We start from the raw sequence: 23,521 nt of genomic DNA on the forward strand, positions 1-23,521 counted from the left end.
CTACTGTGCACTGCTCTGTGAAGGTTTTATTTTTTATTCTCAAATCTCTTTCGCTGCAACCCCGGATACGTTTCGCGTTAGAATCGTTTTGCCAGAAGGACGCAGCGTACACTCTACAGTCCGGAACTGTGTAAAATACAGGATGTTCTTGAATTCGTGTTACACACGCGTGACACTCGTCAAAATAATCAGACAGACGTTGGTAAACGTGGGTTCGACCAACACCTGTTCAAACCGAAACACTTACGGTTGAATGTCTTTTGTCGAGGCTTGGACAGGCTCGAAGAAACCTAATCTTTCATTTCGTGTAACTAAACAAGAAGACGAGGCGAACACAACTCAAGGGGCTCTAATTTTTTGTTTCTCGTAGTTTTTAATTTTCTCGAAGCCACGTTTACTCCTCTGGTTGGTTTTCTGTTGATTTTCACGGGAGATTTGTAGAAACTTGCAAGCAAATTGTATTTTATTCGCGTGTCTCCGGTTGCTTCTCGTCTCTCATTTCCTTATTTTTTCCACTCTGATAGCTTGAACGAAATACCTCACTCTGCGTCTGAGATTGTTATGGTCACTACGAATGGCTGAACACAGCGACTGGAGCTTCCTTTGAGCTGAATGTGAACGATTCTATCCGGCTTGCCACGCGCGTTTTCTAGTCTCTTGAATGTCACCTCTCTTAGTCTTGGGATACAAGTTCTCCTCTGTCTCTGTCTCACCTGAAATCTCACCGCGAGCAAGTACACGAGCGAAAACGAAGTCGATGCGTGCCTGACCTATAAAACAACTCCCGTCCGGGCGCGAAACTTTTCCTTTTCAAAACTTCTCCACTTCTTCCTTTTGCACGGTGGCTGCCAGTGATGGGAACGATACCGAATCGATACGATCGATGCTCGTCTGTAATATGACATACAATGCATTATCCTTTAGCTATAGTGGATTCATTTGCAAGAGTATCGCTTGTGAATCTACGATATCCTTATCCAAGGATTTTGAAGGAGTTCACCCCACTTGGTACATTTACCGTCAAGGAAGTTGAAAATTAACGTAGAAATTATTGAAGCAAAAGTGTAGCGACTACTATATTCCAATAAATACGCCATTTGGTGTTAAAAAGTGACCCGTTACCTGAAAACGCGAAGCGCAATTTCGAACGAGTCCTATCACTATTGGCTACGGTTTCCCAACGTGTGCTCGCGACTTGGCACCTGCTCAATCGACTGTTTACTATGTTATCCGTGTTACGCTCCAAACCGATTAATCGTTCCGATGCTGCCTGATCGCTTTAAGAATAAAGATCTGTCCTTTTGTCACTTCTGCGACGTCTCTACCGAGTCGCGTAATCCTTTCTCTGTTTCTTTGGCTGCGTTACTGATAAGGACCGTGGTCGGTAAGTTTTCCAACTCCATGCAACTGAAACGTCGAGAAACAGATACATCGAAGATGTCACGGAATTTAGCGTAACTCGCGTTGATACCAAGGAGAAATATCACGGACCCGATTTCACAGTAGATGTCCTAACACGTTGACTGTCATGTCGATGTAGAAACGATGTAATTTGATATGAATATTTCTTTTTTTATTCTATTCTTCGCTAGGGAAACTTTTCAGAAGACTCGCGTGACAGTCGACGTGTTAACAGTGTCTGAGAGCCTCGGTTGATGTACAATTAACACCAGACGCATGCTGCCTGTTAAACAGACATTCTCGTATGGCTTTGTATAACAGAAACAGTATTTGCTTTGAGAGATACTAATACTGTTGTTTCCGCTTCGATTTCGTGTTTAATAACGACAATACGAACGACTAAGTAACTAAAAGGGGTACGCGACCTCCATTTTTGAGAATGATAATGAATATTATCGAACTTGGTATGCTTAGACCTACATTACTTTAATCTGAACTTTTATTAATAATCAAGATACATTGTAGCTGAGATTCGTTGCATTTTGTTGAAGGTTGAATTCAATTATCGTTCAATCACGGTGCTGTACTTAATCTGGCAATGGTAAATTAAGGTTTGCGACGGAAATTATTCGACTAGCCATACTTCGAGCCATGAGTAGCTCTCTGCGAGTTCGAATCGAGCTTATATATAATCTAGCGGTTAATAACTAGTAACAACGTATCTTACCAGTATGGAAGTTTCATTATCTCAAAATTGGAGGCAGGTTCTTATACTTTGCTGCTCTGGTATTAATTAAACCCGCTTGGGATAGCTTGTTAGTCCGAATAACAAATTTAGTAGCGAGAATTAACATTTCTATTAATATTCGAGACACACTTCGAACGAGGAGCGAGACAACCGAGATTAATCGTATGCGTTCGTCCAGGTTTCGCGTACGTGGGTGGAGCGTGTGTTGTAAATAAGCGACTAGAAAAAGTGAATTCGGTTGCTATCATCGAGGACACGGGAGGATTCAGCGGAATTATCGTCGCTGCCCACGAAGTCGGTCATTTGTAAGTCCCCGTTCTTTTTATCAAATTTATTGAAAGTCAAAAATGAATGTTCGCTTGTCATAATTCCGACGACTGCCCTTTGATTCGGACCGGTGGCAACACCGATGTCACTGGCAGTCTGTCGAAATACGAATGACTCATTTCTAGGTAGATGAAATTATTTTGAAATGCAAATATCGCAGATTGGGCGCAGTCCACGACGGTTCGCCACCGCCCAGCTACCTCGGAGGACCTGGTGCCGAGAAATGTCGCTGGGAGGACGGCTACATCATGAGCGATCTCCGGCACACCGAGAAAGGCTTCAAGTGGTCCCACTGCAGCGTCTCGTCGTTTCATCATTTCCTAAAGTAAGTATGAAACACGCTCTGACTCTAACGCTCTAACCGATAATGCAATCGTTTGTATATACAATGTTTCTTTATGTTTTGAATTTCAGTGGCGACACGGCAACGTGCTTGTACAACGCGCCCCACGAGGACGAGGGGCTTCCTAGAGTTCTGCCTGGGAAATTGCTATCGTTGGATGCACAGTGTCGGAAGGATCGCGGAACGAGCGCGTGCTTCGTAAGTTTCGCTCGATAATTTCGAGCTCTTTTCCCGTAAATTCCCAAATATTATGTACAGATTAAAATACTCGCGTGAAATTTTAGAAAGACGACAGAGTATGCGCCCAGCTGTTTTGCTTCGACGCTGGTTCAGGATATTGCGTGGCCTATCGTCCGGCAGCGGAAGGCTCCCCGTGTGGAGATGGTCAGGTAAGTGGTTATAAATAAAAGAAGAAAGCGGTGGCTATAGTTGGATCAAGTTCAAGTGACCGTTCGAAGCCTGTTCGCTGAATCGAGCCAGGAGTCACTTTTACTTTCACGCCCGTGCATGTTTTATCTCTTTGTTCGAGGAACGGAGATACAAACGGAGCGGCCTTGAGTGACCAGTTGACTTTTATCCGACTGTAGAATCGCGCTCGAAAGTAACAGTGGACCATAATCGTATTAAAAATTGCAGTACTGCCTGAATGGAAAGTGCGTAGCCGAGCACGAGAACATTATACCAGATTACACGCAAAACATACCGACTTACGTGCGCCGAGACGGCACTTACAACCCCACAGCCCACAATCGGCCTCTATTCGCCCAATACAACAACACAGATTACAGGTAAGCGAATGTTTTCTATCGCCTTACCTTATCCCGCGAGAGCTTTCGAGCAGCAAATTTATTTGGAATCAATTACATCTAGAATTTAATATTTTACCCAGGCGTAAAAATAGCAAAATGCCGAAAATCAAAGTCGCTTGTTCCGAGCGACTTCTCGCGAATATGAAACCCAAGAGAAGTCGAGTTTGGCGCCGTCCTGTTACAGTTTTCGTTTGATAACACGATGAATATACTATGTCACACAGGTATCCGTGGGAATCGACGACACACAGCACGCAACAAACGAAATTTAAGTACTACTCGCCGTCGTCGAGCCTCGCCTCGTCGACGAGCAGTCCTTATTACAAACGCGTCACACCCTTCACGACTCCAGCGACTAAATACACACAAACGACTGCCGGTCACTTATACGCCAATAAGTACAAGACTAAAGTTTACAATGACTACAATAGTAATAAGAACGGCTACGTTAGCACCACTACGAGGAGATACTCGAATCATTTGAGTTCGTATTACACCGTTAGTCCTGTCTCGAAAGTCACGAACGACGTGAGCTATCCGAAAATTAGCCCATTCAAACATAAAAGTACGGTGAGCATGATGAGGTTTCCGACGACAGCCAAGGGGGATCAGAATGGGCTTCGAAGCGATGGTCGCGGTAAGAGAAATCTGTATCAAAGCAACGATAATTCTTTTTCGTTAATAGAACCTTTCTTCTTTCGCATTCGTTCCCCCGTAACGTTATCGACCCCGATAACAACTTCTCGTTGCCTTCTCTACTCTCTATCCAAAGCTTCATCTTCTAATACATCTATACTCTATTGTGAAATACGGCAGGTGTTCTTCTTCTTCTCTCTTCCTCGATCATCATTAATTAATTAACACCGTGGCGGTAGCTGCGATGTGATTGTCGATATTGTGACAGACTGACACGTCGCTTTCTCATCGAGTCTCATCCAATTCACTTCAGGACAGTGAATGTACGTATGTTTTTTCGAAAACGTATCTCATCAACTCTCGATATACTTTATAACGACTCTCGTTTGCTCTCATGGATCTGCCGTGGACGTTACTCGTTGTATATATCTAATTAACGAGTTCCCGAGGCGAATTCCACAGGTGCCAAAGTCCGGAAAGTTGCCTTCATACGGTGGACAATTGTAACATACTCTATTTACTCTTTTCGCGAGGGGTTTTCCATCACTCTGATTCGTTTAATTAATTCGCTTTTGTTTTATTGCAGAACCAGAGGTCGATGAGTGCACGGACGTGGGGTCAGATTGCGCGGAGCTGATTGACAGGCTGAGAACATGGCTGTGCCATTTGCAATCTGTGAAAAATCGCTGCTGCGCGTCCTTGAAGACGATTTGCGCCGCTTGATCGATAGAGGAAGGATTAAATTGGTTAGGACGTCGCGTTGGCCAGTGCTGGCCGCAGAACCGACACGAATAAAAATACTATGGCGCGCACTCAGCACGCGTTCAGCTCGTCGAGCAGAGAAAAACTAATGGACCCGTCGGAAACGGGGGCTAAATCGTGTCCTCCGCCACGTGTCGGGTCGTATTTATCCGAGGAAAGACATCTCACGGAGTTCTGGATGCCGAGAAAGTGCAATTTCCCCTTCATTAAGTAGTTACTGTATAACTGTGTTACCCTCCCCCCCAAGATATACCTTCATTCGCTCTTCTTTGTGTTTATATTTTTTTTTTGTTTTTTTTTTTTTGTTTTCTTTTTTGTACGGTAGTACCGCAGGAGCTTTGTACGAAAGAGTGTACGTATTCGATCCAGGAGACGAACTGTTCGATCGATGATCAAAGTCATTCGGATTCGCATGTAATTTATTCGATGCACGAGATAGCGCGGGTGACATGTGTCGCGATAAGAGTATTATCACGCTAGACGCGCGCGATTCGCTCACCTGCGTGTGAGAAGAGCTTCCCTAAAATCATGAAAAATTGTAGCGCAAGACAATAAATGGTGATTATACAATGGACACGATGCTTGTTACTTTATTTTTTCTATCCCATTTTTAGTACCCTTGAGAATTCGATGCTGATTGTGTTCCTGAAGCAGCAGAGGTAGGTATTAATCTATATTTTATATAGGGAGGGCTGATGTGGATTATATATTTGCAGGGGGTTACAATAAACAATCGCATAAGGCGAGTATTAATAGTCTCGTGAGCGTAATGTAACCTAAAAATACTTGATAATTGTTTAATTTCAATTAAAAACGTATTCAAAATGATCCTCGAACGTTGCTACTAGTCTGTACTAAATAACCAAACTTAAACCATTACAGATATCTTTAAACAATCACTCATATGATTGATTATAACTGGAGGTACAGGAGCGCCTATTATAACAATGCACGCTAAGGTTCGATATTATCGATAATTTATTAACTTTCCAGGCATAATTCGTTAACTTTGGCAATTGTAGAAGGTAGCCAAGACCTCTAGCAACATTTAGGGATCATTGTTGATACGATTGCGTTGATAATTCATTGCAAAAAGTGCATCAAAGTAATTAGTTGTCTCAATGTAGATGAAGCGACGCTATAACCATCTCGCGGTGGAATGGTGGAACTATAATTACCGACATTACAGGAAGAAATTGAAAAATACTTATACAATCTATTTTATTATGTTTAATAATAAACTGGTAGTCCTAAAACAAACATTTAATATTAAAAATCATTAGTAGAAGTTAAAATAAGTAAATAATTACGAAGCCGGTAATTAGTCGACAGTGGCGCCATCGGTGGAAAAACGCCAAGGTTTGTCCCCGAATAGTTCCAGACTTCGACGGATAGATGGCGCCATTGGTTTTTTTTTATTTAAAAAAACAAATAATTTGAGGGTTAAAAAAATGGTTTTCATTCAAATTTTAATGTCACATTGCTGGCTCACTTATTTGTTAATAATAAAAAAAATATTTTTATAAACATACAAATGGCGCCATCTAGCGCTAAACAAAGGAACTATTCGAGGACAAACTGGAGCGTTTTCCCGAGAGAGGCGCAGACCAAACTCCGAAATTAGTTCCATTTCCAACCGCTAGTTGGCGCCACATGCATGTAAAAAAAATTTTTTTTACTATTGTATGCAATAACAAATAAGTGAGCCAGCAATGTGACATTAAAATTTGAATGAAAACCATTTTTTTAACCCTTAAATTATTTGTTTTTTTAAATAAAAAAATTAATGGCGCCATCTATCCGTTGAAGTCTGGAACTATTCGGGGACAAACCTTGGCGTTTTTCCACCGATGGCGCCACTGTCGACCAGTTACCGGCTTCGTAATTATTTACTTATTTTAACTTCTACTAATGATTTTTAATATTAAATGTTTGTTTTAGGACTACCAGTTTATTATTAAACATAATAAAATAGATTGTATAAGTATTTTTCAATTTCTTCCTGTAATGTCGGTAATTATAGTTCCACCATTCCACCGCGAGATGGTTATAGCGTCGCTTCATCTACATTGAGACAACTAATTACTTTGATGCACTTTTTGCAATGAATTATCAACGCAATCGTATCAACAATGATCCCTAAATGTTGCTAGAGGTCTTGGCTACATTCTACAATTGCCAAAGTTAACGAATTATGCCTAGAAAGTTAATAAATTATCGATAATATCGAACCTTAGCGTGCATTGTTATAATAGGCTTTCCCGTATTCTCGTCTGAAAATTGTTGATAATTGTTCAATAACAATCGGAATCTGAATAACAATGGTCCTTGAATGTTGATACAGGTCTAGGCTAGCTACTTCAAATGCACAAGTTCATAAATTATCCCTGGAAAGTTGACTAATTATCGAAAATATCGAACGCTAGTATGCGTTCGTAGTAAATGATTATACGTACTCTAAGATTCATTAATCATTTGTTAATAACAATCCTGAATCGTATCAACAATGATCCCTGAATGTTGCTAGAGCTGTTGACTTGGATTTTTAATTGCTAAATGCATAAGTTATCTTAGAAAAGTAATTGAAGCAACATTCAATTGAATTAATTAATTAATTGAATGCTGCACTTTGTTTAAGGATTTGTGTTTAAATAATGAAATAAAAGGAGTATCACTAACGTCTCTATGTTAAATATTATAAATACTTACCCTATGTTTATTTATATTTGTATAATACTCACCCCCTTTATGTGTAATAAATAAAAAAACAAAGTCGACTTTGTTTATATACATCTATATAAGAAGCAGAACTTTTTATTCAATTTTGTAGCAGATGGAAGCATTGATCACCATAACAAGTGTACACCGGGTCATAAATCATGTCTAAGTCCGTCAAAAATCGACAATAATTATATAATATATGAACAGGTGTTCTACTGCATAGATAATAATAAACAGATTTCGCACTATTTAAATTCCGACCCAACAACGGTTCAGCCTTACTCTTTCGATAATCCCTGCAGACTGTTTTTGTCTTTGTATTGGACTTATGTTGTACATAAACAAATAATATGTTCTCAAATAAAAACTAGAAATGAACGCAGTTTGAATTGAAAGACACTAAATTCAAGTACGAGAATAATTTTAATTACTTTTTATACTATTTTACAGTGTCACGATTAAAGTACAGTTGCTACTGTGTTTGTTTGCGTCTCCTATCATAATGTATATCCTAATTTATCTGTGCTTGGCTGTGCTTCCATTCATGTGTCACACCATTCGGGTAACGTATATTCTAGAACATTTAACAATTATTTCTTTAAACAACCGAGACGTCTGTGTCCTTAATATTAATTATACTTCGCAGCTACACGAATTGCTGACTCCGGACGAAATCATGGGAATATTTCACACGGCGCCTGACGCCGGTAAATCAACAATTTTTGTAAAACAAAATTACCTGCGAGTGAAATTTCTTTGATGTCCTTAAGCGTCTCGTTACAGTGCCCGATTACGAAGTGGTACCCGTTCAGCATTCGATGAAAGTCATAAACGAGAATGGCAGAAAAGTATTGCATCTGAAAGCTTTCGACCGCGACATCAAACTCTCTTTAAGTAACACCGAGGGATACCTCGCTAGCGTGGATACACCTTTGTGGACAGTGAAGTCCGATCAACAAGCCCCAGAAGGAATCCAGTATACTTTGATACCGAACGTATGCTCCGAAACATATTTATTGATTTACAAATTAGAAAGTATGAGCTCTGTTCGAGTAACTTATGTTTGAAAGTCTTTCGGAGCTGATAACATTCGTGGGCTGGTTTTAATCATTATTCATACATTGAAATCACCCACTTACTGCGCTTTATCATTTTAGCCACGTGTATTACGCAATCGCATAAGGCACTGTAACATTTGGAAGGTCGTTTATTGTTCGTATCTTTATAATAAATGAGCCAGAAAATAATTTTGTTTAGGCCCTGAAAGATATCGGAACAACAATGCAAGACGAAGACGCAGGAGCATCGATCTTGTTCAAAATGCACAACGATACGCACCCTCTTTTCGTGAGTTCTGTAATTAATTATTGGAATAATTATACGATGAATGCGCGTATGGATCTTTTACGCGGTTCGATAATATTTTAGGACGGATCTCTTCCTTCGAACTTGGTCATACGCTCCCTACCAGAACGTGTCATCAGAGACGTTTTGTATAGAAAGAACGGATCGTTCAAACCATATTTCAATAAAAGCGACGTAAACGATTTAAAATACACGTACCATCATATTATTTATAAAAAGATTCCGTCTGGGAACAGCGAAGCGTTTAGTAAGCACGTTTATTTTAATTTCAGTAGATGAAAGACCAAATTAGCTTCTAATTAAAAACAAAATTTTTCTTGTTCGTTTCTAGACATAACAAATTCAATACCTAACAAGTATCCAGTTCCTGATGTAGTATATCCAGAAGTCTTGGTAGTCATCGACGATAGTTTATATTCGTAAGTAATCGATTCAATTGCATAAAAATGACACGATTTTCGAGAGTGACGTTCTTTCGTTTTAGAATGCTAGGTAGAAACATGGAGCAAGCTAAACGATATATCGTAGCGTTCTGGAACGGAGTGAATTTGAGATATCGCGCAATAACTGAACCAAAAATACGATTAAACATCGCAGGTATAATTGTAGGCATGGTAAGTGACCGTACACTGCAAGCACGCTGCTGTTATCTTCATTGCCTATTCTTTTTTTTATTTTTATTTTTTTTTTTTGTGCAGGACCCAGGAGCAATTCCATATGTACGACAGGGTCGTTTCGGTTCAAATTTATTAGACGCTGATAAGGCTTTGGAGGGTATGGCAAGTTATTTCTACAAGGACAGAAGAGTTCCATGGAAAATTTACGACCTAGCACTGACCATGACGCAGTAAGTGATTGTTTCTCTGATTCTATTCAAACATACAACATACCTTTGTTTCGCTAAAGGACTCGTTTCCTTTCAGTTTAAATTTGTGTAACAAACTGGACGCACATTTGTGCGATACTTCGACGATAGGTGAGTATGTTTCCTGTACAAACATAAATAACTCGATATAAAATTTGATTTAATGTCACTGTCAATGTTAGCGCACATTGAAAGCAATAACGACGTGGATTGACATCGGCAGGATACTCTTATGTGGCTGGCGCATGCAACAGGAATAGCATAACAAACACTTCAGAAGCTGCTGGCATAGTTGAAGACAATGGCGGTTTCAGTGGTATTATATCAGCAGCTCACGAGCTGGGGCATTTGTAAGTTTTGTTTGTTTGTTTTTTTTTGTTTTTTTTTTAAATCTTTTTAACACGTTTGATCGCCACGTCACCCATATGTGGGTGACAGTGCTTTTCGCTGAAGAACTAAAAAAATTAATTCTGAAAGTTAAGCTTCGCGGGAAATGAATTTAATTGAAATTCGTGTATTTTGATGAAGTTAACAAAAATAAATACCACGACGGATGTTTGATTATGTCGTTTCCGATAGTCTGAATAATATTTAATCCTAGCAGAAATTTTCACGAATATTTCTCTGGCAGTCAACGTGTTGATTTAACTGACCTAACTTGTACCTATAACAAAAAAATTGTTATTAATTCAGACTGGGATCTCATCACGACGAGAATCCGAGAGATCCTGGAAAGTGCTCGCCAGACGACGATTACATCATGTCAACCACTTTAGTATTGAGCGAGAAAGAATTCAAATGGTCCAATTGTAGCTTAAATGCACTTCGCAAATTTATCAGGTGATCCCTTTTTTTTTTTTTTTTAACCAATTCCTAAGATAAAATTTCCAATTGAAATTGGTTTCCTTTTTTAAAATATTCAGCGAAGATAGAGCAAAATGTGTTTACGACGAACCTCCGAGAGCCACAGCGATAAGAACCATTTTACCTGGAAAATTGATGACCGTAGACGAGCAATGCGAAAAAGTATACGGCGGCGGCGCGTGTAACGTAAGTATTCGGAATTTACGTAAACAATCTTATGTTAATTTTGCGACGATTGTTCAGAAAAACTCGCCTTCCATCTGCTACGAACTGATCTGCGAAGCTCCCGGTACCAACGGCGTATGTGATGCAATTGCGGCAGCAACGGAGGGTTCTTCTTGTGGAACTGATCTCGTAAGTCACGATTTATCAGAGAATCGTTCATTTTTAAAAATTTTATGTCGCGGTAAATCAATAAATGACAATTTTTCGGTTGATAGATATGCCTCGATGGACAATGCGTGTTGGAAGGAGCCGAGTCTAAGCAAGAAAGAAGTTATCTATCGGGGATGAAGTAAACTTAAGCCACGCTTAGATCACTGAGAATTCCTCGAAGTAACTCTGACGCAGTCCCTTGGTTCAAAATCCTAAACAATCAAGATACAAATCGAGTTTGTTAAGATTCCTCTCTTCGAACGGCAATAAATATAAATTTCGCGTCACACTTATCAATCAAATTACACGATAATATAATCTTTGCGTTGCTAACATGATTGATCTTTTTGTCCGACGTGAGTTCCAAGAATTCACGCGCCTTCTAAGTGTTATGCTATTTATACAAAGCAAATGCACGCGTTTGAATCCCAAACTTTGAAATTTGTACTTATATCTACTGAAAGCTCATAACTAATCAAAGTATTAGCAGTTAAACGAAACGGAAAAACTTTTAAGAGTCTCTTTTACGGGAAAGATTCGTTATCGACACATTTAGAATAAATCTCCGAGAAGGTTTTGAGATCAGACTTTAACTTCATAAAAGTGCATCGGTATCCAATCCTATCGCAAATAGCAGTTCGAAATGGGTTAAACGTCATCCATAGATAAATAATACGTCATCGATACAATACATATACGAGAAACATATACGATCCTCTTATCGATCAACTTCTAGAGGACATCGTAATTATGTAATACAAGAGACGAGCGGCATTATTACGATAACTGATGTAATTGTCACACGTATCATTTTCAAGTAAGACGCGTTATGCGAACTTCTGTATTTACTTTGCTAACCAAGTCCTTCGTTCCAAAATTATTAATCCAATTATCTTTCGCTAGACTCGTTGCACAGCCTCGTATCTCTCGGTAGTACTTGAGATTTGAACTTTCAATATGTTCTATGATAATGACGAAATCTCATTAAATCTTTAAATCAATGAAACGCCATTATTTTTATCTCTAAGTCACTACTGCAGTTTACAACGCTGCTGTTTATCTTTCACTCGCGGTACATGGTACTCCTAGATTGCTAATCGGTTAAACTTACAATTAGTTATCGAGTAATATCTAGTGGTATCCAGATTTCTGTGAGCATAGCGATTAAAGAAGGAATAAAAGCTGTGAATAAGTGTACTAATTTTGTATATTTCATTACATGTATTCATTCATTAATAATAATTAATTAACAATAATAATAGCTGACATATAATACAATGACAGTAATAATTAATAAGAAACTAATTATCTTTCCTTCCTGTGACAGCTGCCTCAATGCCCTAAAATTCCTAGCAGTCCTACAGAGTTCTTGTTTTGGGTGTATTCGAAACGAAAAATAAAATCGAGAAAGTAGAAACGTTTGTGCTTGTCGTTATACATAAGTTGGACACGTACGTCACCTTCAATGTTATTGATTACATTTTTCCTTCCTTCTTTTTTAACTTTTTTTATCTTCATTTTTAACCACGAGATAAATTACAATAATCATTTAAATACTTCACATATATCTATATATATAAACTATTCAACATTTAAGCCTTTTCACAAAACTACTACTTTTTTTATCCTTCATATAAATCATGTAAGTAGTATTTGTGTTTTACAAATGTGTTATAAAACCGCATGAAATCATCACCATAAGCACGGACGTGAAATCGTTCATAAAAACACTCGCAAACACTTTTTTTTCTCTTGTAGCTAACTCTTCCACTAACTCATACTTATATGATTTATATTTAAAAAAAAATGGCTTCAATGTCTATGTTAAACGTGCAAATTGTAAATACTCACGAAAGAGTTAGGTAAACACTTCTAAATATTATGAAAGCTTATATGGAATATTTAAGAAACTACATTCCTAGAGAGATATAATGAATGTTCCTATGCAAACATTTTCAGTGAATCATGCAGCAGAATAACATCTACGTTATTTTTAAGGTTATTTTTCAACAACATTCTGAACACATGATTTACTTGTGCATTATTATAATTTATGCGTATTTTATCTCTCGGTCACTTAGAAGCAACGCAAGTTTAATATACCTATATCATCTCAGAATGAAAATAATTTGCACGTTCTTAACCTTCAATTAAAGCGAAAAGTATATAAGCATTTCACTTTCTGAACAATGGCACTCAATGTTAATAATGCTTGAGTTCATATAAGCTTGGAATAAAAGCGGAAGATCAAAAATACACACGATCGTATGGTTTTTCTTTCAAGCTAACAAAGATAAATACTAAGAAATATATAATCACAAAATTATTAACCTCAAAAGAATATCTAATTTGAGGTTATGTCATGATCATGTGTGATAAAATAAGAATATGACGTTTCGCAGAAATGCCGAGGACTTTTCTTAGTACGTTTGCCGCGTATGCGATGTATTCAAATTAATTTAGAGGATCAACCTCAACATAATCGTAGATGAATGATGATGGAGTATTAGTATCAACCAAGATTTCAGCCGACGTCAATTCAATGTTTGGATTACGCCATGCATTGATATCAGTTCCCCCAATATCCAGACCAAGTCGTAAATTAGCTGGTGTATTGCCGATAACAAAATGTTCTTCGGTCAGAGGCAAAAGATCTTTTAAAAGCAGCCTGTAAAATATATTACATGTACGGGTAAAAGAATGTTTTTGCATTACTTCAACAAAGTAAATACCGCAGTTAAAATGCATCAAATAACTATTATGTTAAAATATCGTGTAAAGCTATAACTTACCAAATATTTTCGTCGGAAACGATGTGAACCTTCGGTACAGGGAATCCGTTAAATGGAGAAGCAACCGGTAACGTGTACGCTCCCATATTTTCGAAAATAACCCAATCGCCAAGATCCATTTCGTGTAACAAAACATTTTCCACCACTTGATCCAATCCATCACAAGTTGGTCCCCAAATACTTGAGGGAATCATCTTTCCATAACCTTTCTGTTAATGCCAAAATGTTTATTATTAGAAACGAATCATCATTCCATCGTTAACGCTAAAACGTTTATAACGAAAGCCGATGAGCAATTCGATACTTAGTAATTGAAATAAAAATAAACGAAGGCTACTGCTTACCTTTAGAGGTATAGGAGTGACATGCTGATGATCGTAAAGCAAACAATTGAAGGAGCCATAAACGCCATCATTGATGTAATACATATTGTGCGTAATTGTATTCGGTAAATTTTCGTTGCCACGCACCGAACGTTTGCTGTGAATGCTAGTTGCAAGTGTGAATGCAGATGCAACATAGAAACGACCGGGTTCGGCGATTATGTGAACGGCATCGGCTAAAAATTATTATTTTTTATTATTTTAACTGAACGAAAGCCAGTAATAGATTCTAACTAACCATAAACAATTGTTATGATTACTTACTGTCGAAGTACTCGTCAAGTGCTTTATTAACAACATCGGCAATTTTGTCAATGCTCGAACCTTTATTTCCAGGATAGCCACCGCCGATATCCAACAGATACGGTTTGAAACCGAGATCCATTGCGAAGTCAAATAATGTTTTAGCATGACGTATAGCGCGATGAAACACTGGGGGATCCTGACAGCCAGATCCAACATGGAAACTGATGCCAACAACATTAAGCCCTAACATGCGTGAAAGGTGCAGAAGGTTGGGGGCTTCGTAAATAGGATCACAACCAAATTTCATGCCTAACTGACACTGAGCTACTTCTGCGTCGCAACGAATTCTAATAACAATCTGAAATAAAACAATTACGAGAATAAGTGTGAAATGTAAACGTTAGTTTACGCGAAGTCACTTAGAAATGACCTTTATGTGTCCTTACTTTGGCATCTGGATGCAACTTCTTAATTTTATGTAACTCGCTCTCGTTATCCACTGTCATTGTATCTACACCAACGGCAGAAGCGTGGCGAATATGCGAGGCTGGTTTAGCTGGATTCGCGAAAATAATTCTAGATGGGTCTACTCCGACGCTTAATACTTTGTTAATTTCCGTCTATAAATAACATTGATAACCAATTTTAATTAGGTTTTCTATCTCAGGTATTCGTTACTTAACATCAATAACATAATATCAAATTACACTTACTTTTGATGCGCAATCAAAACCAATACCAAGAGCAGCTAATACCTCGATGACAACTAAGTTGTCATTACACTTTACAGCTGAAATTTAGAAACGGAATTAATTAATTTTTAATTCGCGATAGAATGTAATGTACAATATTTTTCGATTATTTTACCATAATATGGGTCTACGCGTGGCAATTTCTCCTTCCAAATTTGATGTTTACGGACAATGTCTCCGATATCAAGTACATAAAATGCTTCTTCTTGCAATCCACTGAATGCAATATCTTCGATGACGCTCATAACGTTTGACGCATTGTCCAAGACATGGATACGTTCGTCCTGATTCGTGACCTTCATGTTGATTATTTTGGGTTTCTAAAGGGTACTCTGTAGGCACTAGGCAGCAAACTAAAATAAAACATTATTAAATTACATAAAATTGAATGATACTCCATCAGTTTACACTGCTAAACATAACTACGTACGAGGCAGCTGTCAATGAGAATTGCGTTTGTCGTGAGGAGGCGGTTTAAGACAAGATCACTATGGGGGTGCTAGCAAAGCCACGGGGGCTCTGCGTTCAGGGCCAACTTCCAGTTGCCGCAGTTATTCACACACCCACCAATAGACTGGCCTACCAGTCTATCGCAGATAGAACCCTAAAATGAAAGAAATTTGTATTTAATGTCATTATTATTTATTGCATTGTCACTAAATATTTCTCAAGTAAAATGAATTGGACTAAAATATGTTTTAATAATTTCCTACAAGCAAACTACTTGTATTACTATAATTATGATTTTAATATCAACTGTCACAGACAACAATAAAATTCGTTAAACAAAAGACATGCGAAGCAATCAGAATACACAAAAGGATCATATCATAAAACATTCTGTCATTGTTGCATGTTCTTTGTTCAGAAGAATGTATGAGAACCAGAAAAACCGATGAATTTAAAACTGCTCAGTATTCAAGCATTAATTTTTGTATAGATCAATACATTTGGTGACACATGCCCAAATTTAATTTATCTTATCATATTTTATCAGAATTAATTACATATACTTTTTTGTCAGACATAAAAAGATATCAGCCAACAATTTATATGAAAAAAATATTGATGTAAATTCTATGAAAATCTTTATTAAAGGTGACTATAATAATTTCCAATTTAGTAAACCAATCATAAAATAATTATACAATAAGTTACAAATTAATATAAAGCAGATCCTATGCTTGCATTTTTAAAGAAAGAGGTTTTGGAAACTTACCTGATTTTTAAAAGTAATTCTCGTAGCTTTTATAACACATATAAACCAATAAATCAGTTGTATTAAAATTTTGGGATGTTTGATTCTTTGTGAGACAACTATCTTTGCAATAATTTAATGGGAACAATAACACAATAAAAAGAAGTAGAAATTATTGGAATATTATACTGTTTTATAATGGTTAAACGTTGCTCAACGAAGGAGAGTTGTGAACTAGCAAGAATACAGGACAATACTGAACCTGAAGTAACTATTTGGGCCACTATTTATACGAGAAAGATAAGTACTATCAGACTGTGCTTTGCGTGGTACCAAGTCTACTTCATGGAACAAAGCTTATCTGACGGCCAAGAAATACATGGTTCACAGAGAACCAATTAGACATGGAGGGGTAATGCACACGCCACTCAGAGATCAAGTCTTCATTGGGGGCATGGAAATACCACATTTAATCTATACTACGCTGTTGAAAATTCTTGATTACAATCGTTCATCAAAATCATTTGACTGACGTCTGATAACATCTGTGTAACATAGTCACAGGTAAAATACAGGTGTGCATTATAACATTACATACATCATTTCTAAATACAATGCTTGTTATCGATTATAGTGCTCTAAAAGTAAGCATTGTGAACCCAAAAGAATAATTACAAAATTTATGAAAGTATTGAACATATAAATATTTAATTGCATAAGAAAATAATAATTGCTTATACTAGAATATTTCATTTGAGGAGAAAAATACAATATTAATTTTAATATTCATATCGATTAATTTCATATATACACAAATACATATTTAACATATGTGAACCAATTGACTAAGTAGCCAAAGTAATGCTATAGGAATTATTATTGCTTCTGTTCTTGTTATTGAAAGGATAAAAATCATTAAAAACATACATGACATTCGCATTATCAGTGCGGATAGGGGGGAAAAAATAGTTAGCTCTTACATTAAAATTTAAACAAAATCCACACGATCCATTCTGATTTTACTGGTTCGCACAGGAAATATCAGACGGAGTTAGGTACCAGCTACTTCAAGATAACACATCATCGAAATACAAACTGCACCGCAAACATAATGTTGCCAGGATGGTACAATGTTTGCAAATAAGCTGTACTATTATGGTAACATGTATTGTATCGAGCGTACAATTTGCACTCGAATCGATTAACGTCGTATAATACAGATAAGAAGCATTAATGAAATCGAGGAAACACCAGATAATGCAAAGATCAGAAAACTGAGTCGACGTTGGAATTGCATGTGATGAGGAAACTCGGTGCAGGAAAATAGTGAAAATCATGATTCACCGTACACGGATTGCGTTGTTATACAACATTTCACACCGAGAAGCCCACTTATGGTACAAGGAACTTGCAAAGTAAGCGATAACGAAAATCTTCACGTGACAGACGTGCCCTACCGACATGGCTAATGCCGTATGCTCGAAAAGGCACATCGAATATGCATTTCATTACGTACCTTATCAAATGATCGCCACCCTGCGGGTCGGCACTCGGTTATTGACGGAATGATGGAAGTTTTCGGTGACTGGATCTCAAAAATCAGTCAGATCGGTCGATGAAGGTTGAAGCTTCGTTCGTATGGCGACCAGTGCCTGTCGAAGTCTCTCGCAACCAGTTCTTCGTTAAAGGTGTCGAGAAAAAACATTCGTTTGCTCGTTCGTAACCACACAATGAGTTACGAGCGAATTCAGACCCGCCCGATCGTTTAACTCGATAGTCGTGATTTGTTTCGTAAGAATTCGTAAAACCTGGTGAAACCCGTAGAACCTCCTCCCACGGACACACCACCGAGCAAGAGCTCCCGGAAAGGTTCTCGCAAGTAACCAGCACGGGGCGCGTTCGATTTTGTAACTCGAACTTCGAGCTTTTAATCGATTATCGCGTGCAGTCGATTATTAGAATTTAAACCAATAACTTTTACCATTTGCGGACTGAAATCAAAGAATGTCTTTAGATCGCTACTTTTCTGCTATTTCTTGGTAATTTTCGTAAAAATAGAGTTAGGTGAATAATCTTGCAGCGTTGTGAATGCTATATAAGCACAGAATGCTGCAATATAACAGTAAATCGATTCAGCACCATTAGGCTATTTTTACTTCGATGATGTATGCGCAAATGAATTTTGAGTGGCGTTGCAGGATGTAATCTAACGAAATAATATATTTATTATAAGCACCTTACACCCTGATTTACACGTTACTTTGTTTTTTGACCATTTCTTTTTATACAAAAAATATTTCTTTTATTCAATGTCATTTGAAGGTCAAAATACATGTAGCTCAATCTTTTTTTTTTTTAATTACATCGCTACGTTAATGAAAGTATATTATCCCATGATACACTTTTCATTATCTAATCATTAGACTAGAAGTATCATCAGTTTAATCTATGAAATACATACATTACACTATCGAGTTATACAGTTTTATATATACAGTTTTGAATAATCATGAAAACAGGTTCGTAACATAGATAAAAATAATGAAATAGAATTGATCGTGTCTTCGTGTGTCATCACGGGAAAACCAAATGAGTATTTAAAGCAAGTAGTATTAAGAAGGAATTAATTTTGGTTATCACAATGCTTCAGTTTTGGAGGTTTCGGTAATTCCAGATAATTTCCGAATCTGACTGGCAAGTATTATCAATATTGAAACAATATCTGTAATATACTGAAACTTTTACAACGAATGTAAGATTAAAAAGAAAAATATTTATTTAATTATACCGACATTGACGATTAAAACTTTAAAAAAAATTTTTTTTTAATTGTTATTCGAGTATTTTGTATCTCAAACAATTGAGATAATACTATCTTCTTCGTACTCCGTTGTTACATTTTTAATTGAACTTACGCGTATTTTCCGTAATACGTAAATACCAAGTCGAGTTCGCGATATGTATTATGAAATTCGTCACAATTTTCCTTAAAGTTCGAAGGTAAAAAAAAAGGGTAGGTTTGTAAACATGTCTAACATAGGAGCATTGTAAAAACACATTGAGATTATAAATTTTTCAAGAGTTTATTTAGAGGAAATAAATATAAATAACTTGGCTAAAAAAACGGTTAGTAATCTATCATTAGAAGATATCAAATTGGAATAGAAACGAGGTATAATTATGTACTATACTAATGCTATTATCAATTTTAACAATCATGAACATACTGATATGTATTTTCATAATATATAGAATGGTAAAATAATTATAATTGTATTGTTTTAGGCTATTATTATTACAAAGCAATTTGTAGAACACTAGTATGCACGTATTTTCATAACTAACTTAAATAATATTGTAAATCATTAACAATACATTGTATCATTTACATCCAGTTGACACTTCACCTACAGAAATGCATAAGAAACACAGGTAGTGTTAAAATATTATGATTGATAAACTTATTGACTGTGAATGTTGAGTGATCCTTATTTATTGTGCCTTCATTGGTGGAACTGCAGTAAAATATTTGAAAATAGTTCTGACAATCATTGCAGCGCTAAAAGAAAATCAAACACATTGGAACAATTAGTAATTTTCATAATACTCAATTTATTTATATAATTGTACCTGATCAGGGTGATTACTCCAGCTGGCATTATTTTACCAGTGTTATAAAAGCGATAACCCATAATTCCCCCAAGAGTCGAGCTTGCTCCTAAGAGGACTCCGACATTGGTAGGATCTGCTGAAGTTTGATAAGCTCCGTAACCCAAAATTGTTCCAAAGAGAAGTCCGGCACCCAAAGAAGGGATCGAATCTTTAGAAAAATGATTCGTTGATATTGTTTCTTTGCTCTAATTATTACTCTTGAAAGTTGAGATATTTATGAATACACGAAATAGATGGTACAAATATTTAATTAGCTGCTATGACAGTGCAAATGTGGAAATGCTAAAGAAGAAACATAATATCTAACTAACAAAATTAGACAACATACGTGATTTCACATAACCAAGTATGCCACCGGCCGCAACTGTGGCAGCATACGAGTACGCAACTATATCAAAAGGCATTTTGTTTTATATGATTACAATTTCGTTGTTTCCCTGAAAAACTTGTACACTCAACCACACTCGACTATCAGAACTGCGAGTGATAAACAGAATGTATTTATTTTTTGCACATCATAATTGTAGACGTGGTGTATCCGTTTTATAGAGAGGTTTTTTTAAGCTTTGCGGTATTGCGATTATTGCGCAATCTATAGTAACCGCAATAATCCACCGGTAGTGGCGCGTAATGGATCCATGAGGTCCAATTCAAACTAAAGTCCGAAATTTCCATATAAAGAAAAGTCTATCGAAATAGAGAACATTTTCCAACCTAGAAAAAATATCGAATGACACGTCAATGAAAAACTGTGTTGTATAGATTTAATTCTTATCAAATTTATCAAGTATCCATTTTTATCAAATTTGACAAATCGTTTTGCAATAATTTTATTTTTTATTTGTATTGTATTAGGAGTAAAATTTGAAAGCTTTAATTATGATTTATGAAAACTAACAAGTCAATTACGCGTGAGTGGTCTGAGAGTAATACTATAAAAATAATACAGAAGTTAGGAAGGCACGTGCGCCTATAGGTTGCATAAATGTATGCTTTTTGTATTTTACGCGATACAATTATCTGTAGAAGGAAAATTGCGTAGTCAGACAAATCCTCTATGATTGAACTCATCACGAGCAATTAATCACACATCTACGATATGTGATATCAGTATTCTTGTAAGATCTGTGGTTAGTCATCCGCTACACGTTCGCTAGTATCCTACAAATTTTGTTGTCTATTATGTTGTCACACGACATATTAATTAGAACTGGGAATATACTTTCTCTGAATGAGCCAAAAACAAAAGCAAGTCAAAATCCAACGGATGAGGTCGGTTTATAACGGTATTTTAAACATAAAATAAATCAAATTCTCGATGTTACATAGTTGCAACTATAATTCTTGAGGTTATGTAGCTTCTAGCAATGGAAAATTGTCCTATCATGATTCACATGATGTCTCTTTGCAGCTAATTGAAACACTGAAGATTGTGCTCAGAGAGAATGAAGGCAGTGGTGAGAACCCAATGATTGTACGTATAATTAATTTTTGTTTACTTTATAAATATTTAGAGAGTGTATTTCTAAGTTTCTAAAACCTTATTCATTTTTAGATTAAAGGAAAAGAAGATAATGCTTTGCAAGATATCAATAGAGAAGATGTCAAGATAACTGTGAAGGTATTTATGTCCTCACCCGATGTAGACTTATTGAAGGAAGCTATTGATCAAGGTAAAAAAGATATTTCATTAAGTTTGATATTAACATTATTAATTATATATTGTATTGTGTTGTCAGTCTGTAATTCTTTGAACACAAATGCAATCGAGTCTTTGGTTATTGCCTATGAAGGCAAAGAAAGTTCGGAAGAACTACTGACATCTTTGAAAAAATTATGGGCTGGAGTAGAAGAATATGTAAAAATTGGTAAATTGTCCAGTGTTGGCCTGAGTGATGTCAATACAAATGAATTTATTGATATATTTCAGTGGGCAAATGTAAGATTGCTATTGTTTTTGTGGTGTTTAATTATTATTTTTGTATGCATTATGCCAATTTCATAATTTGTTATCAATACAGGTGAAGCCTAATATTGTACAAATTAGCTTAGCTACTTGCTGTGTTGTACCACCAGCTTTGCAGGAATTCACTAAAGAAAATGATGTGCAGTTGTTGACTCACAGTGATCCTGGCCGTAAGTATACTTGTTATAAAATATCATGTAAACATAATTTCACTATAATTGCACTTTTCATTTTCAGAGATTCTCCCACAAAAAGAGTTAAACGGATTGCTAAACGACAATGTAAGCTTATATTGGGTTACAAGATACCAAGTTCATCTGAAGTGTCGCGGTATTTTATCTTCAAAGGGCTACTTAATATACATGAAGAAAATAACAAAATAATAATAATTGTTCTTATTACTAGTATAATAAGGCACTAGGTAACAATCAGTTCTGTGGTACACATTATATTAATATTTACAATTATAAACTGTTATAAATTTTGGTGTTTCGTACTTACCGAATCTATATTATATTTGTAATAATTAATTTCATTCTTGTATCTATAAAGTTTATTTTATATGCACATTTGTGGAAGTAAACTTAATTCGCATAAGTGGGTCAATTTTATTCCTAATTTAATATCCCTTAAGTTCCGGTCGTTAATTGAGAATTATCTTCTCGACACTGTAAAATGATACATTCCGCAAACGTGTCGGAATATGTCGTCTTGGATACACGTATAAATTTTCGCTAGTGGCTAGTGAGCGCTAAAGTAAAGCTGCAAAAGCGGCGTGGAGACATTGGGTAGCGTTGGGCATGTGTAACTCGCGAGGACTCTGTTTTTTTTTTTTTTTTAATATTGTTATGTATTTAATAATGTTACCTCAACAGCAGATAACAAAGTATTGGTTATCTTAGAAAAATAAACTGGTAACTAGTCGTTGACATTTACCGACTGGCGGTCTATTACTTGTCTTTTTACTCTGAGACACTTATGAATCAGTTTTTATGGTAACCGATACTTTGCTAAAATGTTTTTAGATTTAATTACGAATATAAGTATTCGCACGTGAGAGTGTTAATTAAAATAGAAACGTTAGGGAAGTATTTAAAGTTGAATGATTGATGAAACGTGTGTAGGACGTTCAACCACCGGTCGGTAAAGTATTAACTCTTGATCACAATCTTGAACACTACCACTAGAAAATGAGTTAATCGTATGTTTGCTCGTTTGTTTAATTTATAAGGGTATGTAATCTGTTTTATATCGATTACTGCACCTATTATTGGGAAACATTCTAAATGGAGGTTT

At 36.4% G+C, this 23,521-nt stretch overlaps 5 protein-coding genes across 12 annotated transcripts in view; 3 read left to right on the forward strand and 2 right to left on the reverse strand.

Moving 5' to 3' along the window:
- LOC128875384 (A disintegrin and metalloproteinase with thrombospondin motifs 8) overlaps positions 1-5,600 on the forward strand; it is a 50,383-nt gene extending 44,783 nt beyond the window's left edge. For all 4 annotated transcript variants that reach the window (XM_054120938.1, XM_054120920.1, XM_054120944.1 and 1 more), the window contains 7 exons: positions 2,328-2,454; positions 2,637-2,801; positions 2,891-3,017; positions 3,104-3,208; positions 3,456-3,607; positions 3,853-4,265; positions 4,851-5,600. In XM_054120938.1, the coding sequence (XP_053976913.1) occupies positions 2,328-2,454; positions 2,637-2,801; positions 2,891-3,017; positions 3,104-3,208; positions 3,456-3,607; positions 3,853-4,265; positions 4,851-4,987 (1,226 nt within the window). In that variant the 3' untranslated portion in view covers positions 4,988-5,600. The remainder of the gene's footprint in view (positions 1-2,327; positions 2,455-2,636; positions 2,802-2,890; positions 3,018-3,103; positions 3,209-3,455; positions 3,608-3,852; positions 4,266-4,850) is intronic.
- Positions 5,601-7,818: 2,218 nt separating this feature from the next.
- LOC128873380 (venom metalloproteinase 3-like) lies at positions 7,819-12,413 on the forward strand. 2 transcript variants are annotated; one of them, XM_054116948.1, is made up of 14 exons: positions 7,819-8,309; positions 8,394-8,454; positions 8,531-8,742; positions 9,005-9,094; positions 9,176-9,359; positions 9,444-9,531; positions 9,597-9,726; positions 9,811-9,959; positions 10,036-10,088; positions 10,201-10,327; positions 10,671-10,817; positions 10,901-11,027; positions 11,085-11,195; positions 11,282-12,413. In XM_054116948.1, the coding sequence occupies exons 1-14, from the start codon at positions 8,250-8,252 to the stop codon at positions 11,357-11,359; spliced, it is 1,617 nt and encodes a 538-aa protein (XP_053972923.1). In that variant the 5' UTR covers positions 7,819-8,249; the 3' UTR covers positions 11,360-12,413. The 2 variants fall into 2 exon arrangements, with proteins under 2 accessions (XP_053972923.1, XP_053972914.1); XM_054116939.1 differs by having other exon boundaries at positions 7,819-8,454.
- Positions 11,290-18,437, reverse strand: LOC128873392 (ornithine decarboxylase-like). Of its 3 annotated transcripts, XM_054116969.1 has the most exons (10): positions 18,104-18,433; positions 16,609-16,634; positions 15,820-15,993; positions 15,505-15,742; positions 15,351-15,427; positions 15,084-15,257; positions 14,656-14,995; positions 14,353-14,567; positions 14,009-14,217; positions 12,406-13,884 (listed from the first exon to the last, which is right to left on the reverse strand). In XM_054116969.1, exons 4-10 carry the CDS (start codon positions 15,689-15,691, stop codon positions 13,671-13,673), a joined length of 1,416 nt encoding a protein of 471 aa, XP_053972944.1. In that variant the 5' UTR covers positions 15,692-15,742; positions 15,820-15,993; positions 16,609-16,634; positions 18,104-18,433; the 3' UTR covers positions 12,406-13,670. The 3 variants fall into 3 exon arrangements, with proteins under 3 accessions (XP_053972952.1, XP_053972944.1, XP_053972936.1); XM_054116977.1 differs by lacking the exons at positions 12,406-13,884; positions 16,609-16,634 and adding an exon at positions 11,290-11,428 and having other exon boundaries at positions 18,104-18,437; XM_054116961.1 differs by lacking the exon at positions 16,609-16,634.
- On the forward strand, positions 17,848-22,822 carry LOC128873409 (glutamate--cysteine ligase regulatory subunit). 2 transcript variants are annotated; one of them, XM_054116994.1, is made up of 6 exons: positions 17,848-18,002; positions 21,671-21,733; positions 21,815-21,932; positions 21,999-22,198; positions 22,281-22,395; positions 22,463-22,822. In XM_054116994.1, exons 1-6 carry the CDS (start codon positions 17,982-17,984, stop codon positions 22,606-22,608), a joined length of 663 nt encoding a protein of 220 aa, XP_053972969.1. In that variant the 5' UTR covers positions 17,848-17,981; the 3' UTR covers positions 22,609-22,822. The 2 variants fall into 2 exon arrangements, with proteins under 2 accessions (XP_053972969.1, XP_053972960.1); XM_054116985.1 differs by lacking the exon at positions 17,848-18,002 and adding an exon at positions 20,985-21,531.
- On the reverse strand, positions 19,820-20,773 carry LOC128873422 (transmembrane protein 14C). Its single transcript, XM_054117007.1, has 3 exons — positions 20,588-20,773; positions 20,218-20,407; positions 19,820-20,146 (listed from the first exon to the last, which is right to left on the reverse strand). The coding sequence occupies exons 1-3, from the start codon at positions 20,661-20,663 to the stop codon at positions 20,080-20,082; spliced, it is 333 nt and encodes a 110-aa protein (XP_053972982.1). The 5' UTR covers positions 20,664-20,773; the 3' UTR covers positions 19,820-20,079.
- Positions 22,823-23,521: the final 699 nt, after the last annotated feature.

This window comes from Hylaeus volcanicus, chromosome 1, assembly GCF_026283585.1.
Source record: "Hylaeus volcanicus isolate JK05 chromosome 1, UHH_iyHylVolc1.0_haploid, whole genome shotgun sequence".
In the NCBI taxonomy this organism is placed as follows: domain Eukaryota; kingdom Metazoa; phylum Arthropoda; class Insecta; order Hymenoptera; family Colletidae; genus Hylaeus; species Hylaeus volcanicus.

Bases quoted from the DNA above. Each gene is read 5' to 3' on its own strand.
- LOC128873380 (XM_054116939.1), top strand. From the start codon at position 8,250: ATGTATATCCTAATTTATCTGTGCTTGGCTGTGCTTCCATTCATGTGT. The intron at 9,360-9,443 runs GTAAGCACGTTT...GTTCGTTTCTAG, and splicing joins TGGGAACAGCGAAGCGTTTA to ACATAACAAATTCAATACCT. The intron at 9,532-9,596 runs GTAAGTAATCGA...CTTTCGTTTTAG, and splicing joins ATCGACGATAGTTTATATTC to AATGCTAGGTAGAAACATGG.
- LOC128873392 (XM_054116961.1), bottom strand. From the start codon at position 15,691: ATGAAGGTCACGAATCAGGACGAACGTATCCATGTCTTGGACAATGCG. The intron at 15,428-15,504 runs GTAAAATAATCG...TCTAAATTTCAG, and splicing joins ACGCGTAGACCCATATTATG to CTGTAAAGTGTAATGACAAC. The intron at 15,258-15,350 runs GTAAGTGTAATT...TGTTATTTATAG, and splicing joins GTTTTGATTGCGCATCAAAA to ACGGAAATTAACAAAGTATT.
- LOC128873422 (XM_054117007.1), bottom strand. From the start codon at position 20,663: ATGCCTTTTGATATAGTTGCGTACTCGTATGCTGCCACAGTTGCGGCC. The intron at 20,408-20,587 runs GTATGTTGTCTA...ATTTTTCTAAAG, and splicing joins ACTTGGTTATGTGAAATCAC to ATTCGATCCCTTCTTTGGGT. The intron at 20,147-20,217 runs GTACAATTATAT...ATTTTCTTTTAG, and splicing joins GGAGTAATCACCCTGATCAG to CGCTGCAATGATTGTCAGAA.
- LOC128873409 (XM_054116985.1), top strand. From the start codon at position 21,442: ATGTTGTCACACGACATATTAATTAGAACTGGGAATATACTTTCTCTG. The intron at 21,933-21,998 runs GTAAAAAAGATA...TTGTGTTGTCAG, and splicing joins GAAGGAAGCTATTGATCAAG to TCTGTAATTCTTTGAACACA. The intron at 22,396-22,462 runs GTAAGTATACTT...TTTCATTTTCAG, and splicing joins GACTCACAGTGATCCTGGCC to AGATTCTCCCACAAAAAGAG.